General features: G+C 45.1%; 1 protein-coding gene across 1 annotated transcript in view; it reads left to right on the top strand.

The window, feature by feature from the left end:
- ATXN7 (ataxin 7) overlaps nt 1–20,308 on the top strand; it is a 950,731-nt gene that overhangs the window by 850,225 nt on the left and 80,198 nt on the right. Inside the window, exon 10 of the mRNA XM_069643713.1 lies at nt 11,274–12,201. Within this exon, the coding sequence (XP_069499814.1) occupies nt 11,274–12,201 (928 nt within the window). The remainder of the gene's footprint in view (nt 1–11,273; nt 12,202–20,308) is intronic.

Here is a 20,308-nt window from a genome sequence, read left to right as displayed (position 1 = left end):
AACCAGTCAATTGAGCTACCAACTTTTTTCCCAGAACCCAAAAGCTCATCTGAGGTAAAACTCCACACACTAGATGTGAGGAGAGCGGTCCTCTACTACCTAGACAACACCAAACCGTTAAGGAAAACAGATGAATAGTTTGTCTCCATAGCACCAGGCAGAGATGGTGACCGCATTTCTACAAATGCCATCTCTAGGTGGATAGTCAGATGTATCCAACTGTGATCTAAGCAGATTCCACAAGCCTCAGAAGGAATACATTACTCACCATAATCATATTTCTGATGTTTGTATCTGCTTAGTCACATGCGCCCACCCTTCCACTCGGAGAGAAGGTGCATTGATGCTTATGAGTTTGTCTGATACATATCTGCTTGGATACATCTGTACTTGTGCTACACTTCATGCTACCTCATGTCAGAAACAAAACAATCTGAGGGACCTCAACGCGTGAAGGACCAGGGGTACAGTGGACGTCGCACTGGGGGATAGTATTACTGACACGCCCTGTCGACGTCCCTTTTCGAAAACAACTGTAATGCTCTGCAGCTTCCACTAGATGTCGGCCTATGCACAGCATGTGAATCTAAGCTCTAAACGGATACAAGCATCAGAAATACGATTACGGTTAGTAAAGTATCCTATATATATCATGAACCGTCTACTCCCCGCCCCCCCCCCCCCCTCCCCCAAGCCTCCCCCAGCAATATGCCCAAGCAGGGGAAAGTTTATGGTCTGTGTGCAGAGCATGGGCACTAAAGAAGGAGAAAGTGACTTACCGTGGAATTAACGAAAGGGGTGAATGTTGGGAAGCAGGGGGGACCGTCTGTTACGCTCACCTGGCTCCCTCAGGGGCGTCGGTCGGACCCAGATGGCTGCGGTCTCCACCAACGTGATTCGTAGTGCAGAGATGACTGACTGGACTAGCCCTCCTAATCTTGTCTGCTTGACCCGTAGAAGTATTCTCCTGCAAGTGGAGAGATGGATTTAGCCACCCGTGGATTCAAGTGATGGCACCCCCCACAGTCCTCCTCACTAATCACCTTCGAAGTGCCCTCTCAGCAATTTTACCTTATAGTCTTGAAAGATGAGCTCTCCATCCTGCATGGATTGCAGGGGCGCGTTGATGGCAGTTACTTCACTGGTTTGAAGGCGTGGGAGTGTTCCGGAGAGTATTGACTGAGGTTCCTGACGAGGACCAGTAAGTATCAAGTTCATAGAGTTCAATATGTCCGATGTTCACTCTTGTTCCCCCCCCCCCTTCCTTCCTTGTCTTGCAGCTGAGTTCGTGAGAAGATGCTCTCGTGGTAGCTGGTGGCGCTCAGGTAAGAGTCTGTATTACCCGACGCTGTCCGGTAAATGTTGCACGTGTTTAACGTGTTGTTTTCTCTCTTTGCAGGTGCGGCACATGAAGATGTGGAGAGTTACAGAATAATGCCTCCGGTGATAAATCAGGTAAGTCTATGGTGATGAGAGTTATATTTGTTGGTTTTCTCGGCTCACCTTGTTGTTTTCTTTTGTCCCCCAGGTGCCGGAGTTCGGCGAAGAAATGATCGAGGCAGTGCTGAATCGAAAGATGCTGCAAGGACTGGTGAGTATGGCGCGGCACTGCAGCTGGAGATGCGACGCGTACTGAAATGTTCTTTCCAGGTCCAGAGGCGAGAGGGATCCGGAATCAGGTGAGGAATTCGAAAATAGTTAGTTTTCTAACCTTGTCCTTTTCTTTCCTCTTTGTTTTAGGAGCTCCAGATTTGAGGCGGGCGTGGCAGAAGACTGGATGCTGACTGCAGGCACGGTGAGCGTTACGCTGCTGGATGCAGAATAACGCGAAGCGTGCGCTGCTGTTCGGGCGTGGTTTAAATAGCCTCCAAAGTAGTTCCAGGTAAGAAGTTCCCTAGAACACGCCCGAGTAAAAAATAGTCCCATCCAGGCCTCAAGTTGGCTTGGACTCACTTGCAGCATGGTCTGCATCAGGTAAGTAAAGTCTATGAGCTTGGCACCTATGGCGCCAGGACTGATTTCTATGATGAGCCTGGCGCCTAAGGCGCCAGGACTAAACCCAAACAGCCCCCAGCCGGGGCTGTTGGGGTTTTAATAAGTATCTGGATGCCTGCTTCCGGAGCTGACGGGCTTGGTCCTGATGCCCGGGGTAGGCATCATGACAGCACTCCCCCTCCCCCCCCCACACCCCCTCCCAAGGCCCCTCCTAAAGTTGTTCTTCCCCTTGGCCCTGGTTTGTTTGGGAAGTCCCGATGGAATCGCTTCACCAACCGAGGTGTATGAACGTGGTCACTAGGCTCTCATGACCTTTCTTGTGATCCGTAGCCCTTCCAATCGATTTAAATAAAGTTTTGATTTAACCATCTTGGAGTCCAGGATATTTTTTATCTCAAATTCAGGTTCTCAATCCATCAAGATGGGGTCGGGTGGTTTGGTTAATCTTGTTCCTGGTTGAACTGGTTTTAAAAGTGAAACATGGAAGACAGGATGAATTCGCATATTAGAGGGTAATTCCAATTTGACGGCCACAGGGTTGATAATGGCCTTAATGGTGTAAGGTCCCAAATGTCTAGGGTTAAAAGTCAGAGTTCCCTTCAGAGGTATGTGTTTTGTAGCCAGCCAAACTTGATCCCCAATCTGCTATTGTGGAGTTTCACTTCTATGTTGATCAGCATTTTTCTTATTTCTCTTTTGCTTGTTTCAAATGTTCTGTTGCCTCTTTAAAGGCTTGTGTAATAGTAGAGTGCAAATGACTAACTGCAGGCTTTTCTAAGTGCTGAGGCGAATCTAGTCCTGAGGGCCGAGGGTGATGTCCATATATGGTATAAAATGGGCTTTGTCCGGTTCCTGAATGTACAGAGTTATTGTATGCATACTCGAAAATCCATAAAATATTTTTCCAATTACTTTCGGTCTGGTGTAGCATGCAACGTAGGTACTGTTCAAGGGTCTGGTTGGTCCTCTTCGTCTGACCATCGGTCTGGGGATGGTGACTGGTTGATAACCTCACGTCGATTTGTGCCAATTGACATTTCTTCCAAAAATGTGAAATGAATTGACTACCTCAGTCAGAGACCAATACGGAAGGAAATCTGTGTATTCGAACAATGTTTTCGAGGAATTCCTTGGCCAGAATTGAAGCAGAAGGTAATCCCTTTAAAGGAATAAAGTGGGCTATCTTGGAAAAAAGATCCACAATAACTAGAATGGTGTTACCTCCATTACATGGAGGTAGATCTGTAATAAAGTCTAAAGATAAGGTGTGCCATGGTGTAGGTGGAATGTCCAAAGGTTGTAAAAGGCCAGCTGTTTTTTTCTTCTGACTTTTGTTTTTGGTGCAAATGCCACAAGACATCACAAATGACTTTACGTCTTTTAGCCAGGTGGGCCACCAGAATTCTCTTCATTTTAGCTTCAGTGTTTGCGATACCTGGGTGCCCTTCCATGAGGGTGTCATGATAATTGGAGATTACTAGTTCTCGTAGTTCCTTATGTGGTAGAAATAGTCGCCCTTGATAATAAGGTAGGTCATTGATGACTGAGTAGTCCGGGCCTTTCTTTACCCGGTCCTGCAGGGCTGTTGGATCGAAGAGTTGTTGGATTTTTACATGAATATCCTCTAGTGTCTGTAGAGTAGGTATGCCAAGAATTCTTTGTTCTGAAATTATAGGCACCGGTTCCGCATATGCTTCTCTCATCCCTATTCGGGATGAGGCATCTGCCTTGCCATTTTTACAGCCTGGTCGATAAGTGATCACGAAATCGAACTCGGCAAAGAACAATGCCCATCGAAGTTGGCGCGACGATTGAGCTTTGGTTGTTTTTAAATATTGCAAGTTCCGGTGATCGGTGATTACAGTAATGGTATGCCTGGCACCGAGAAGATAATGCGGCCAAGCCTTGAAGGCGGATTTGATGGCTTATAACTCTTTATCGGTAACCGCATAGTTTAACTCGGGTGCCGAGAACTTTCTGGACCAAAATGCTACTGGGTGAAGTTGACCGGTTTCAGGGTCCTTCTGAGACAGGACTGCTCCCATAGCTAAACTGGATGCATCAGTTTCAACTATGTATGGAAGTTCAGGGCAGGGATGCTTTAAGACAGGTTCAGACGTGAATTTCGCTTTCAGCTCTTGGAAGGCCTTTTCAGCCTCTTCGGTCCACACGAAGTGTTTGTTTTTTCACAAAAGTTCTGTGATGGGGTGTACAACATGTGAGAAATCCGGAATTAATCTGCGGTAGAAATTAGCAAATCCGAGCATGCTTTGTACCCCTTTAACTGAACTGGGTGATGGCCACTTGAGAATTGCGTCCACTTTTCGAGAGTCCATTCGGACTCCTTTTGGAGTCAGGATAAATCCAAGGGATTCTACTTCCGTAGTATGAAAAACACATTTTTCCAATTTTGCATATAACTTGTGCTGGCGTAGTTTCTCAAGGACTGCACACACGTGCTTACCATGGTCTGATTCTGAGGAGGAGTACACTAGAATATCGTCTATGTATGCGACAACACAGACGTCAATGAGTTCACAAAGGACATCGTTCATAAAATACTGGAAGGCTGCTAGTGCATTGCACAACCTGAAGGGCATCACCGGATATTCGAATAATCCGTACTTGGTGCGAAAGGCAGTCTTCCATTCGTCGCCTTTCTTTACACGTACCAGATGATATGCCCCTCGGAGATCCAATTTAGTGTAGATGCAAGCATCCTTTACTTGGTCTAGTAATTCAGGGATCAGAGGCAATGGCTATCGGTTCTTCACCGTAATCTGATTTAATGCGCGGTAGTCTATGCATGTTCTGAGGTCACCTTCCTTTTTAGGCATGAAGAACAAAGCTGAGGATGCAGGGGGCTTGGATGGACGAATAAAGCCATTAGCAAGGTATTGGTCCAAGTATTGTCATAGGTGAAGGTTTTCGGGTTCCGTAAGGGCGTAGATCCTACTGCATGGAGGTTGTGCACCGGGTATGAGGTCGATTTGACAATCGTACGATATGTGAGGTGGTAAGGTGTTTGCCTATTCTTTTTGAAAAACATCCTGGAATTCTTGATATTCCTGAGGTAACTGCATGACTGGATTAGCGACTGTGGCCAGGCCTTTGTTCAAGGTTTATTCCGGGTAACAGGTGTGTGCACAATCCGGGAAGGTTATTCTCTTTTCCCGCCAATCAATACTAGGATTATGTGTTTCCAACCAATATTATTTGGAACTGCGGGGCTTTGATTAAATCAAACACAATAGTCTCTCGCTGCCCATCTTGACCCAACAGTGTCATCTCTGTGGTGGAATGAGTTACAGGCTCAGAGGCAATTTCAGTTCCATCAACTGTGGTAATGACATCCGCAGAGGTTTTTTTGCAGAAAGGTATATTCATCCTAGAAGCCAACTTGTGGTCCATATAGTTTCCTACGGTCCCTCTATCAATGTATGCCCTTACTGCGTGCATACGTGATGGCTGCCTTGGATCAATAAGGACCATTGGTATGATTAGGTGCGAGGTCAGAGTTTCCTCCTTCAAGCTCGGCAAGCGGACCTCTACACTTGTCGGGCGTGGTCGTTTCCCGAATCGGGTTCTGTTTGATTTCGATCAGCGACTCTGACTATTTTCTTGGATGGTTTTATAGGGCTATCCTGTAGAAAATGTCCTGAGGCCCCACAGTATAGACACAATTGCATCTGCCGTCTCTTTTCTCTTTCCTTTTGAGTTAAGGGTCCCTTAACCCCCCCCCCCCCCGATCTGCATACGATGAAATAGTGTAATTCGTTTTACCTCTGGCCATCCGGTTTCCACCACCAACCTATTAAAGGTTGCGATAAAGGTTAACAGATCCTGGTTACCTTGTCGTAGGGATAAAAGTTCATTGTCCAGGGCCTGTCCCTGGGAATGTCTAGCGAATAGTGTTTCCATGCTCATTTGAAAACCCTGAAAGTCCCGAAGAAGAGGGTCATCCTGATTGACTAGTGGGATCGACCAATCAGCTGCACTGCCACTCAAATATGATAATACAAAAGCTACTTTGGCTTGGTCATTTGGAAAAGCTCCAGGTCTGCATAAAAAGTGCAAGCGACATTGGTTCATAAACACGGCGGACCTTTTTGGGTCCCCAGCAAAGCGTTCAGGTGGAGCTAAAGGAATAGCCCCTGGTAAAACCACTTGCACCGGATTGCTCGATGAAACAGGAGTTGGATTCCCCCATCCCTCCCCCCCCCCCGGAGTCCTGGTAAAGGTGTCTGCCCTGCTTGGTTTTGCAGCAGCTGCCTAGCCAGATCGTCAGTGCGCTCCTTCGAGACAATCAGTTCAGTTCTCTCCTGAGGGCATTACTCTCTTGGCGTGCAGAGTGCACTTCCGCCCTAAGTTCCCCCAATAATTGGGCCAGTTGGTCGGTTTCTGAGGTTTCCATAACGCCCGGGTGGGGATTTATAGAGAGGCTTTGCGTTCTGTTACGCTCACCTGGCTCCCACAGGGGGCGTCGGTCGGACCCGGACGACTGCGGTCTCCACCAACGTGATGCGTAGTGCAGAGACGACTGACTGGACTGGCCCTCCTAATCTTGTCTGCTTGACCCGTAGAAGTATTCTCCTGCAAGTGGAGAGATGGATTTAGCCACCCGTGGATTCAAGTGATGGCACCCTCCACAGTCCTATAATGTTGAAAGATGAGCTCTCCATCCTGCATGGATTGCAGGGGCGCGTTGATGCCAGTTACTTCACTGGTTTGAAGGCGTGGGAGAGTTCCGGAGAGTATTGACTGAGGTTCCTGGCGAGGACCAGTAAGTATCAAGTTCATAGAGTTCAATATGTCCGATGTTCACTCTTGTTCCCCCCTTCCTTCCTTGTCTTGCAGCCGAGTTCCTGAGAAGATGCTCTCGTGGTAGCTGGTGGCGCTCAGGTAAGAGTCTGTATTATCTGACGCTGTCCGGTAAATGTTGCACGTGTTTAACGTGTTGTTTTCTCTCTTTGCAGGTGCGGCACATGAAGATGTGGAGAGTTATAGAATAATGCCTCCAGTGATAAATCGGGTAAGTCTATGGTGATAAGAGTTATATTTGTTGGTTTTCTCGGCTCACCTTGTTTTCTTTTTTCCCCCCAGGTGCCGGAGTTCGGCGAAGAAATTATGGAGGCAGTGCCGAATCGAAAGATGCTGCGAGGACTGGTGAGTAAGGCGTGGCGCTGCAGCTTGAGATGGGATGCGTACTGAAATGATGTTCTTTCCAGGTCCGGAGGCGAGATGGATCCGGAATCAGGTGAGGAATTCGAAAATAGTTAGTTTTCTAACCTTGTCCTTTTCTTTCCTCTTTGTTTTAGGAGCTCCAGATTTGAGGCGGGCGTGGCTGAAGACTGGATGCTGACTGCAGGCACGTTGAGCGTTACGCTGCTGGATGCAGAATAACGCGAAGCGTGTGCTGCTGTTCGGGCATGGTTTAAATAGCCTCCAAAGTAGTTCCAGGTAAGAAGTTCCCCAGAACCACGCCCGAGTAAATAATAGTCCCTGTAATAAAATAGTCCCATCCCGGCCTCACGTTGGCTTGGACTCACTTGCAGCATGGTCTGCATCAGGTAAGTAAAGTCTATGAGCCTGGCACCTATGGCGCCAGGACTGATTTCTATGATGGGCCTGGTGCCTGAGGCGCCAGGACTGAAGCCAAACAGCCCCCAGCCGGGGCTGTTGGGGTTTTAATAAGTGTCTGGATGCCTGCTCCCGGTGCTGATGGGCTTGGTCCTGATGCCCAGGGGTAGGCATCATGACACCGTCTCAGGCTCCCAAGAGATTCACAGTGAGGCAGAGGCCTCGAAGCGTGCTGTAGATACTTGGGGAGAACACTAGGAGGGAGGGGGGGGGTAAATGTTGATAGAAGCTGCACCATGGGCGAGTTAGTGCATGTGTGGGTATTGGGTATATTGGGATTGAAACACCATTTTAGAAATAGCAGCCATATTGAAATCGAGGCCTAACACTGCAACCAGAGCAGTTGGCACAGTCATGCACGTGGAAGCAAGTGTGTGCATGCAGGAATAGGTTTTAACATGGGCAGTGGTGAGATGCTGCCAGCATTCGTATCCCATGAGGGGGCTGAGCGCTCCCTGTGAAACGTTCTCACGAGAAGGAGGGCAAAAGACTCTGACTTTTCCCAGTCCCAGCGTTATAATATAGTGCCCAAATGCTCCTGCTCCAAGACCCCGGCATTCCAATGCATCAGCCAGTTCCAGACTACCAACCATAAAACTGTTAGATCACCAATCAGTAAGAAAAGATACCCCCACCACAAATTCATGTGATTTTTTTTTTTTTTTGCTGCGAGATGCCAGGAGGGGCTAAGCAACACATTTAAAAACCAGGGTGGGGAGCTTTGGAAGGGCGCTGGCGTGTCTGGGTTCAAGCTGAGGTTTGTAAGTTATACTGCCCTCTAAAGTATCCTCTGCGCCCATTTCTTCAGAACCAGGTGCACATTAGATTAGAGATAGATAATGTATTGTTTTCTTGTTCCTAATTGGCAATTAAATGTAGCTTTGTGTCTGCACCAGAAAGAACCCACGTGAAAGAAGACAAACAGAAGGGGCTGGGACCAATGATGGCCTGGCATCCCTTATGGTGAAGGTAGCCTATGTATAGGTTCGCACGAACCAGTCATTCAGATTGGTAACCTATGTAATTTACGTCACCGACACTGTGCGCCCTTGTAACTTGTTGCTTGTCCTGATTTTGGCAGAGCGCTCTGTGGCTGCGCTCTGTGGCTGCAGAGTTCTTTGCTGGTTAGTTTATCTTGTTGTGGAAATAAAACTTGTTCTCCTTGCAATTGGTGTGCTGGTTCTTTTTCCCTAGTGGGTTGCATTTTTTATGGTGCGAGTATTGGGCCGTTTCTTTACAAAAGATTGGACGAAACAGGTTCTTTATCCAGTAATCTGCCCTCTTTTAGAGGTGTCAGGCAGGGATGTGTACTTGCTCCCTGTCTGTTTAACCTTTACTTGTCTGAAATTGGTGATAGTCTTGAAGCAGCAGTTTTTGTCACACCGAAAATGTGTAGGCTTAAACCAATATGGCTGACTTATGCGGATGATTTTCTTTTGTTCGATTGAATTGGTTTGCAACATCTGCTTGCGGCATTTACAAATTATGCGCAGACGCTCTCCCTTTGTGGTGAATTCAACCAAAACCAAGGTTTTGCAATGCACAAAAAAGAAAAAACTTGCATTTCATTTGACCCTAGGCTGCGACCGCTTGGAGAGGGTAGAACATTTTACCTACCTTGGCTTCCCTATTACAGCAAAAGTAAACGAGTCACAAACACAAGAATGGTTTAAATTATGTGTAATTACACTCTCTAATCAACTAAGCAGGGTGGAAATTTTACAAGGGGAAAATACTCCCAAGTTTTTATACAAAATAGGGATCCACGCTTCTTAGATTTTTTTATGTAATTCCCTATCTGATAGGAATGATCTGGACTTCTTGGGGTGTCCAGAATGGTACCCTATAGTAGCAGTAAAATATGAGCTGGGTCTATGCTCAGAATGAAGGGCGCAGTGGAAATTCTTATCATTTTTTTATAAAATGTTAGTACCTGTGAAGAACTCCCTCTTTATTGATTTAAAGAGTGTATTGGACGCAAACATAGGCGCCTTAATGTCTGTTTTCCAGTCATTGCTCCACCCTGCTTCAGAGAGTAGGGTTATCTAGGGATGACTTAATCGAGAATCTTGTGTGGGTGGAGCGTGTCCTCCGCCAAATTGATTGGGCTGTTACCATGGATGAAATGCACGGCTCTGACTCCTTGAAACATCTGGGCCTAGATTATAAACAATCGGTGGTCCTGACTCTGTACTTGGCAATTTATCCCTACAAGTGTACGGCAGAGCTTTCTAAGATTTAAATGGAACCTGGTTTTAACAAAGGAAGTCCAGGTAAGGTACGCTCTACTTCAGCCAGCTCAGGCAGACTGTACATATTGTAAGGAAAGTGGTCAGCAAGAGGCCTTGAAACATTTATCAATCTCCTGGCGGGCAGTACAGGAGAAGCGGTTGACCCACTCTAAAAGATATGTTAACTCACAACTTATTGGTTAGAATGAGATGGTGTGGGGTCATTGCCTGGCAGAAAGGACCCACTTTCTCTGTATTAGCGTTAATACGTCACTACAGCTAGAGCCCCTTGACTACCCTAATAATGTAGTAATGTATTGCTTTACTTGTGGTATTAGGTAAGGTTTAAGTCAGGGGTGGAACTTGTGATATGAAATGCTTAAATTACATTTTATATAACTTTGTATTAGTTGCTTGATTGTCTTTTAAGGATATTGTATAGTCATGCATTTGCTGTTAGTGGTATTTTAGTTTGTGTATGTTTATGGATTTTATATGAAAATGAAAGGTTTGATTCTATCTTTTGATGCATGTTTCGCTTATCTGATAACATGTTAAGTTATTTATTATAACTATAACACTTTTTTTAATGCATTTATTTTTTGTATTGGGATTTTGCATAGTGAGATGTTGGAATGAACTATATATGTCTTATATTCAAGATGTTAAACATGATAAAACACACTTTGACTCCAGTTTGCTATTGCATGACTGACGTGGTGAGAGAAAAATAATCCTGTTAGGTTACATTTTAAATAATGGAATAGTTATTTTCTCTTGGTGACAACATTCATTATGAATGTAAAGCAATCGACAGAACAGAAAAGGGGTCAAATGCACAACAATGTCATTATTCTGTTGAGCATTTTCGTACTGGAGGGACTTTTAAAAAAAATTAAAATTGTTAAAGCAGGAGCTCCGCTTTGATAACGTTGGGTGAACTAATTAGAGTTGACTGGCAGTAAATGGATTTAGGATTCCTCCTGGTCACCTTGGTTGGGCTGTTGAAGTGGAACTACTATGCGCTATTATGGGTATTTTGTTCTGAAACATTTGAACCTGTGAAAGTTGTCAATGTGTAAAGAGAAGCAATGCATTTTCCATCTGCTCCATTTCATTGCTGCTGCTCTCCCTCCATTACAGGCATGTTCTCTGAGGGTTGTATTATGGGTACCTCAGATTGAGCCTGGGTCGCATAAGGGGGAATGTTGCAAAATGTTTCCCCAGTGTCTGTAAAGTGGTCATAAACCTCCACTTTTGTTTATATACGAGAGACTAAGTGCTATAATTACTGGCAAGTTATATTTGCACCCTTTCCCAGCCAGGTACCTATCCAAATTGGCAAGAATTGGAGAAAGGCTTAGAGAACCTGTTCTAAATGTAATTCCTTTTTGGTTTTGTTAATAGGAAAATTCCTCCAGCATCTAACTCAATGTCTACGCATGCTCCTCATCGGACCAGCACAAGTTCAATGGCTGTTTTACAAAACAATGTCCGAGCAGCTGGTTTTGTTTCATCCACCACAGTTGCTGCATCAATGCTGGTTACTCCTACCTGTACATCTGTTGAAAGTAAGGTACTGTCCTATGGAACTTCGGTCAATACCCATCCTACGTCGAGTACAATGGGTCCTGTTTGCAGTATGCAATCAAGGCAAGTGTCTTCATCCCCTTCTATGCCTTCAGTGCTGTCCTCTGTACCTTCACCAGTGTCCAGCAAACCTCAAAAATTAAAATCCAACAAATCTTTGAAGCCTAAGGAATCTTTAACTAGCGGCATAAACTGTACCAGTAGCAGCTGTGGCTCAGGAAAGAAGCGTAAAAACAGTTCCCCTCTATTAGCACAGTCTTCTCATTCCGTGGAGTCGTTTAGGAAAAACTGTGTGGTGAACTCTGGAACCTCAAACCACTCCTCAGTGGTATCTCAGTCCCACTGCAGTGCAAACAGTGTTGGTGTCAATTGTTTGACTAATAAATCAAATGCTGTTGGTCTCAGACATGACGTATCAGTGAGATGCCCCCCAACTGGAAGTCCTGCGGAATCGATAAAGAGAATGAGTGTGGTGATGAACAGCAGTGATTCCACTCTTTCCTTAGGACCCTTTGTTCATCAGTCCAGTGAACAGACTGTCAATTCCCACACCGGTTTATCACATACTTCTCTGGATAAATTAATTGGAAAGAAGCACAAATGTTCACCTGGTTCCAGCAGCATAAACAGCAGTAGCAAATCAAATAAAGTTGCCAAATTACCATCTGTGAACAATGTCCACTCAAAACATGCCACTGCAATCCCAGGGACGCAAGGACTGACAAACAGTTCTCTTCTTCATCAGGTAGGAATGGATAAAACTACATTTGTTGTATTTAATAATGTAATGTTTCTTCATAGAGCTGCATCTTTAATGTGTAGAAGGCCTGTGGTAAATAAAACACGGAATTGGCGGTCTTATCAGTTTAAGGATATTAGTGATTTTACATTGAAGATGGCATTATACTAATGGTATTATAGAACATTGCAATCTGTCTTTAGACATTAAGAGTTCAATTATTTTCTTCTCTAAGAATGTGCTCCAATGTAGGTGCCAGCACGATTACATTTTGCACCACAATTTGCAATTGTATAGGAATGTACTCCCTCCCCTTTCTAAATGGTTATATTAAAGTACATGTGGTAGTGCAAATTTGAAATTTGTCATGTCAAACACAAACTAATGAATGTTTGGAGGTGTGGAAGATAACGGGGCCCACTTTTGGAGGAGTAGCACAGAATCTATATAAATAAAAATGTAAATGTTTGTTCAAAGTCTCAAATCTCCGAAAGTTCTTCACTGATTGCTTTGAAATTTTGACACAACGTTGCATTCGAATAGGCGCGTGTTTTTACATACCGACTATACATAGATGTCACACTTGTGACAGATAAAAACATGCTTTTTCTGAAAAACAGCACCATCTGTTGGGCGTAAAAGCAACACACGCTATACTAAATATTTTACGATTCCATTTCAATGTTTCCAATTTATAATGGCTCAAATACGTGCCGAGGAAGCAGCAGAGCGACGTGCAGCCAGACTTCAGGATGTACGGTTGTGAGCACGGCGATCGCGTTCTGCAGCTTCAGATCTGCTTCGTTCTCAAAAGACAGGCTGAGAGTGGCTGAAAGACATCGACGAGAAACAGCAGATCAGTGTCAAACACGACTCTGTGCTCAGCAATCACGCGATTACAATCGCCTTGCATTCCGGTACAACCCAACTGATGCTTATAGTTTGAGCCGGCATATTCTCATCGGCACCATGACTGAAGTGTGTCCTTATTGCAAGCCTCTGAAATTTAATGGAGAAACAAAAGGAATGTGTTGCACCGCGGGGAAAATTAAACTGCCTCAACTTGGAGAACCGCCAGAGCATTAAAAACTACCCATAAGCATTGTGAAATTAAACATTAGAAACGGTTTCTCTTTTCTTTTCCATTTAACCAGACTGAGCCATAGCAACGCCTGGCCGGGGACCGCTAGTAGATAATATACTCCTATGTCTCGTCCCCTTTCCTACATACTTATGGGCGTTCCAGCAGAGCAGGGATAGGATCAGAGCCTTAGCAATTATTAGGCAAGATTTGATTCAGTAACCCTGTGGGAGACCACACCAGTCTTGTCCTCTTGGTATTGGGTAACCCACCTATTGATATATGTCTGTACTACACAAGTTGGTAGTGTGACTGAGCAGCCAGACTTTTCTGAAGAGGGGTCAGTGTGAGCTGTAGCATCGAAATCCACACATACAAGTATCCAAAAAACACTTAAATATTTTACTTGAAAACCTTAACGGTCAGATTTAAATGAGCATTCTTTAAAAAGGACAATGTGCAACAATAAAAATACACTTCAAAATACTTTCAGAATCAAGTCAAGCAAGAAGATACTACTCAAAGATGCTTCATACACACTTCCTACACCCGTGGGGACTTCAGTTAATAGGACAGTATTGGCATTTATATATCACTTTATGTACTTGCTAGAATTCTGAGGTTGTGGAAAGGATAGGTTATGGGAAGGAAGAAAAAGGTTACTGGGTTCTCGCGTCATGTGAGCACTTTTAAATCTCCCAATGAAGTCTAGATACAACCTTTACTAGCAATATTAGTTAAAAACTAATGCATCACCTATGAGGGACAGTTGGAATCGGACAGTTGGAATCGGTCAATGGGTCAGAAGAGTCTGCAGGGAGCCAGGACAGCCAATTTGGAGCAAAGTCTATGGAGCCTAGACACTTCTTAGATAGCCAAAAGTCTTGCACAAAGTTAGAGAGTTTGTTGTAGAAAGTCAATGTTGGGCCACAGGCTGTTACACTTGTGAAAAAGTAGAGCTAGAATAACTCTATAAAGGCAGCTACTGCAAATCTCAACTGAGACCCGCAAGCTACAGACCAAGAGGTAAGTATCCCTGAGTCAGAACAGTAGCTAAGGCAAGAAGAGGATCCAGCTGGCTTCTATCCTGGTTGCAGACTTGCAGATCCTGTGTTCCTGGGCCTCAGTCATGGGGACAAGGGTGAAGTTGTTACTGCTCCTGCAGAGCAGTTCTGAGGGGGGCGGCATCTACGGGCTCTTTTCAGTTCAGCAGCACTTCGCAGTTTCAGCTACCAGCAAATAGCACCACCGTAGATCTTGGACACTTGATGGACTTCCTGCACTCCTTGAGTTTGGCACTCTGGTGAGGTGACTCGAGCTTAGGTCGTCCTGCTTCAGGAGTGTCCTCAGGATCTTCCTGGAGCTTCAGTCTGGCATAAAGATGTTGCACTAGACTACGGATTTCATGACCCCTGGCACTCGGTTCCAGCAGCAGCAAAGAAGTACAGCCAGTTGGCGAAGGTCTTCCAGCAAAGTTCATCTTTGGGTTAGTTGGTCCCATCAACCAAAGGGAAGAAATAGTTATTTCCAGAGCTTCTATAGTCGATTCAGAAAAGGAGTTTCAGCACAGCAGCAGGGCTTCACCGGGCAATTCAACGGTCCAGGAGGTTGCAGCAATCTTCTCTTAACTATTCCTTCGCCAGATGTTTCTTTCAGTGGCCGGCTCCATCAGTTCAAGCAGCCTCACCTTTAGTGCAGGTTTCTCCCATTCATGCACAGCCAGCCAGCCAATCATGACTGTGTGCATTCAGGTTAGCAAGGAGACTAAGGACAGTGAGTTTCGGGCCCCTTCCTTGCTTCCTGCCCTGCCAGACACACTGGAGCCAGAGGCGGGTATCAGTACTGAAGCCTGTCAAAGGCAAAGGGCAAAAGGGCTAAACCTGGTTTGGCGCGCAGAGTAAATCACAAGAAAGACCTCACAAACAAGAAATGGCAAAAAAAAGACCGGGCCATTTTGACAGTGTTCACCCATGGGTGCTATACTGCAGCTGCAAAATGTTACATGAGTATGTAGAAAAAGGGGCTACTAAGTAACCCCTCTGCACTCGACATAAGATGGGTGTGCTGTATCTAGAGAGAAAAGGTAAGTAAAGTCAATTTCACTTTACTATTCATGGGAACAGTAGTTCTCACAAGAAAAAGTATTTAAACCTTGTGAGGAATCCAAAGGATTTCTCTGTGACACTGCACTGAAGGTGCTGTGTGTCACCATACCGAAAGTAGATACCTATGGAGTTCCAGACTCAAGGAAACAGATTATCCAAATCAGATAAATACGTGAGAGAGTGAGAAAAGGTCTCTCACTCCAGGATGCCAATTAAAAAGTCCCAAAGTCCAGCAAAAGAGCTGAGGGTCTCTAAGGTTGAAGGGAATTGGCACAGAAATGAGAATTCTCCTGAACACTCGTCCACACCCTGCCCCAGACCAAGGGACAGGAGGATTTAATCCACTCCTGGAAGAATCTTCTAATCCAGTCGGGCATACTTTCTAGAGAGACCATCCACATTTTGGAGGTTACACCCTGACCTGTGTTTTATGGTGAAATCAAACCCTTGAATCTGATTGACCACCTTAACAAATTTGGATTCTCCCCCTTCATCTGCATTAACCATCTCAAGGGTTGGTTGTCTGTCTGAAAACAAAAGTAGAACCAAAACAAAAGTATGGCCATCTTTAGAGATCACACAATGGCAAAACATTCACGTTCAATAGTTGCCCACCTTGTCTCAGTCTTTCAATTTCCTACTGATGAAGCGGATAAGGGTGTTCCCTGCCTTTGTCATGTAGCTGACTCAAAACTGCACCTATCCCTGTATTAGAAGCATCTGTCTGTAGAATGAAGGATTAGTTGTAGTCGGGAGCTCTCAAGACTGGTGCTTGACAAAGGCAAGATTGCATGTCTTAACCCTGTGGGAGACTACACCAGCCTTGTCCCCTTGGCAATAGACAACCCAACGTTTGGTATAGATCTGTACTACACAAGTTGGTAGAATGACTGAGCAGCCGTACTGCTCTCAAGAGGGGTCAATGTGAGCTGTAGAGGTGTAACATAGAGATTCAGTGACAGGTATTCAAATAACACTTCTACTCAAGGCTTCTTATTAAAATAATTATTTATTAATTTAAGTCAGTTTTAAAATGAGCCGCCTTTAGAAAGGGTCAATATGTAAAAGTAAATTACACTTTAAAAATACACACTCTCAGTATCAGTAAGTAGATAGCCTTTTGGGATGGCACACCCACTTCCTGCACCCTGAGGTGACTTCAATTACTAGGACACTGTGGACTTTGATATATCGCTTTTACACTTAATGCAATGCTTAGGTTTTGGAAAAAGCAAACGGTTAGGGAAGGAAACAAAGTATAACAAGTTTCTCAAACAGGTAAGCACTTTTCAATCTGCCAATGAAATATAGGTTAACCCTTATCCAGCTATACAAGTAAGGTATGTATGACATTTTGGTGGGACAGATCAACACAAAGTTGGATGGTAAGAAGAGTCTTCTGGGAGCCAGGACAGGCAATGTCAATTGAGCAAAGTCTAGGGAAATTGAGGCACTACTCTTGAAGACAGCACAAAAGGCTTGCACGATGTTAGTTACCTCGAGTCTGAAGAAAAGGTTCCAGCTGGCTTCTGTTCCTGTTGTAGTCCTGCAGATCCTGTTCTTCCTCTGCCTCAGTCGTGGGGTCAAGAGGGAGGATGTGTGAGGACTCCTGCACTATGGTTTGAAGGTTGGCGGCAGCAATGGACACACTCCAGATCAGCAGAACTTAACGGTTTCAGCTGCTCGCAAATAGCACCACCGCGGTTCTTGGATACCTGGTGGACTTTCCTTGTTTCTGGGTTTCAGCACTCGGAGATCAGACTGTTATTCCTGCTTCGAGGGAGCTCAGGTTTGGCTTAAAGGTGATGCGCTCGTCCTGATGTGCCTGTGCCTTGGCACTCGATTCCAGCAAAGAGGTACAGCCAGCGGAGAGAGGGGGGTTCCAGACAAGTTCATCTTGGGGCTGGTTGGTCCCACCAACCCAAGAGGAGAAGTCCTTTCCGGGCTTCTCTAGTCGATGAGAAATTCTGAGCTTCAGCACTGCAGCGGAGCTTCACCGGACTAACCAACGGTCCAGGAGGGTGCAACAAGCTTCTCTTCTAGTTTCTTCTTCAGTTACTTCGGCCAGTGGTCGAGACTGCCTTCCTTTCAAAAGATCTCGCCTTTTATGCAGGTTTCTCCCACTCATTGGTAGCCTAGCTGTCGCTCACACAGCAGGGTAGCTGTCTTCCAAGGACAGCTAGCCAATCATCTTTGGGTGCATTCCTGTAACCAAGGAGACTAAGCACAGGGAGTTTCAGGAACCACCCTCGCTTCCTGCCCTGCCGACAAGCTGGACGCAGAGGGGGGCTTCACCAGTGAATCCCGCCAAAGACAAAATGAACGAAGGGGCCTGACCTGGTTTTTGACGCGCAGAGTAAATCTCAGGAAGGACATTTCCAACAAGAAATGCCGAAAAGACCAGGGCCATTTTGACAAAACGGTCGCCAATGGGTGAAATACTGCAGCTGAGGATTCAGCCTGCTGTAAAAACACACAATGGTAGGGAAAATAAACCACTGCCACCAGCCATTCATTGTAGAAAGGGTAACAGAAATTTTACATGAGAAGGTAGACAAAGGGGATACTAAGTAAGCCCTCCAGCACTCTATGTAAGATGGCGTGTGCTGGGTCTACGAAGAGAAAAAGGTAAGTAAAGTCAATTTGACTTTTACTACTCTTGGAAACAGTAGTTTTTCCAAGAAAAGGTATTTAAACCTTAGCAGAAATCCAAAGGACTTGTGTGACACTGCACTGAAGGTGCTGTGTGTCCAAATACAAAAAGAAACAAAGATTCCAAATAAGATCAAAACACATGAGAGAGTGGGGAAAGGGTGTCGCTCTCTCAGGGAAATAATTAAAAGTCCAGCAAAAGAGCTGCGGGTCTGTTAGGGAGAAATTTCAGACATGTTAATTCCCTTCTACCGTAGAGACCGCAAGCTCTTTTTGCTGGACTTTAGGACTTGTTATCTCTCATGAAATTTTTAATGTTATATATTCTCTGTTTCTTCTGACAAACTCCATAGGCATCATCTTTACATTGTGACACACAGCACCTTCAGTGCAGTGGCACAGGGAAGTCTTAATTTCCCAAAGGTTTAAATACCTTCTCTTGGTGAAACTGTTTCCAAGAGCAGTGAAGTGAAATTGACTTTACTTACATTTTGTAACTTTCTAGACCCAGCATAGACTATCTTACCATAGGGGGGTGGGGGGTTACTTAGTATCTCCTTTGTCTAGTTTCTCATGTAACATTTTAATGTTACCCTTTCTACAATTAATGGCTGGTGGCAGTGGTTTACTTTTTACTACTGTTGTGTGTTTTTACCGCGGGCTGCGTTCACAGCCCCGGTTGGGCACCCATTTCATCAAAATGGCCCGGTCTTCTTTTTTCACCATTTCTTGTCAGAAGGGTCCTTCTTGAGATTTACTCTGAACAAAGGGACCAAACCTGGTTTGGCGCGCATTTTGTCTTTGGCGGGATTCACGAGTGAAGCCCGCCTCTGGCTCCAGTATGTCTGGCAGGGTCAGAAAGTAAGGGAGGTGCCCAAAACTCCATGTACTTAATCCCCCTGGTTACAGGAATGCACCGAAAGGTGATTGGCTGGCTGGCTGTCCGGCAAGGACAGCCACCCTGCTGTGTGACAGACTCAATAACCATGAGTGATTTAAGATCTTGTGTTTGCCCTTAAAGCCATATTGCATATGACTCTTCCAAATGCGCTCTGTAATAATTTCTCTTGTACACATTTGTTTGATTATGTTTTATTGGTTTTATATCTTATGTGAAAATATATACCAATTAAAATATGTATATATTTTTACTGAACCTGGTGAATGGTGATGCATAGATTTACTGACTACCCTTTGTGTGATACATGGGTTCTAAGCCACTGACCACCTTGGATGTGTGGAAGTAGGGGAGCTAGTTGTGGATCCTGTTGTCTTCCTATATTGCCTTCCTCAACCACAACAGCCCCCTGAAAAAAAGAGGAATCTGTTTGCTCTACCTCTCATCTCCGTCTTGATACGCCTGGCTGCTCGACCACACTACCAACCTATGTTGTTCAGGTTGGGTCCCTATTGCCAGGAGGCCAAGGTTATTGTAATGCACCCACGGGTACTGCATTCAATCTTGCCTAACAGGGTCTCTAAGGTAGGCGGCAATTAACACAGAAATGAAGAATGCTCCCTAACAAGGAGATCACATTCAAGGGAGAAGCTATGGTCCTATAGGTCTCTAGGAAGTTCATGTAGTACCCAGTGAGACCTAGAAAGGCTCACTTGGGTCTGAGTAGTAGGGGTGGCCCAGGCTGGTACCTTGCTAGGCAATGGCCTTGTTTCACCACCTCCTACCTCATGTCCAAGGTAGACCACTTTACTCTGACCAATTTGACATTAACTAGCATTTATAGTCAGATGGGCCTGTTCAAGAGCCTGCACAACCTATCCTTGGGGGTGAAGATGCTTGTCCCAAGTGGGGCTGAACACTGCAATGTCACTCAAGTATGCCATGTAGAAGTCCTCCACCCCATTCAGATCTTGATTCACCATCCTCTGGAATGTAGCAGGTACATTTGAGTCCAAAAGTCATAACCTTAAACTGGTAGAGGCCTCCTGGTGTAAAAACAGTTTTCTCCTTGGCATGGTTTGTCAGAGCCATTTGCCAATAGCTTGAGTTCAAACGTACTGAGGAACTAGGCTGAACCAAGTTTGTCCACCAGCTCATCTGTCCTGGGTAAAGGATGGGCATCAGTTGTGGTGACTGCATTAAGAGCTCTCATCCACACAGAACTTCAATCCCTTGGATCTTGCTTTTGGCACTAGTACAACTGGACTAGCACATGGACTTGTAGATGGCTCAAAACCCCAAGATCAAGCATCTTCTTGACCTCATCCTTTATGTGGGATCTTATATGGTCTGACATTCTGTAACCCCGGCTTTTTA

This window comes from Ambystoma mexicanum, chromosome 2p, assembly GCF_040938575.1.
Source record: "Ambystoma mexicanum isolate Mex_15411 chromosome 2p, UKY_AmexF1_1, whole genome shotgun sequence".
NCBI lineage: Eukaryota > Metazoa > Chordata > Amphibia > Caudata > Ambystomatidae > Ambystoma > Ambystoma mexicanum.
The sequence above is the reverse complement of the archived record's forward strand: the minus strand, read 5'-3'. Positions and strand labels throughout refer to the sequence as shown.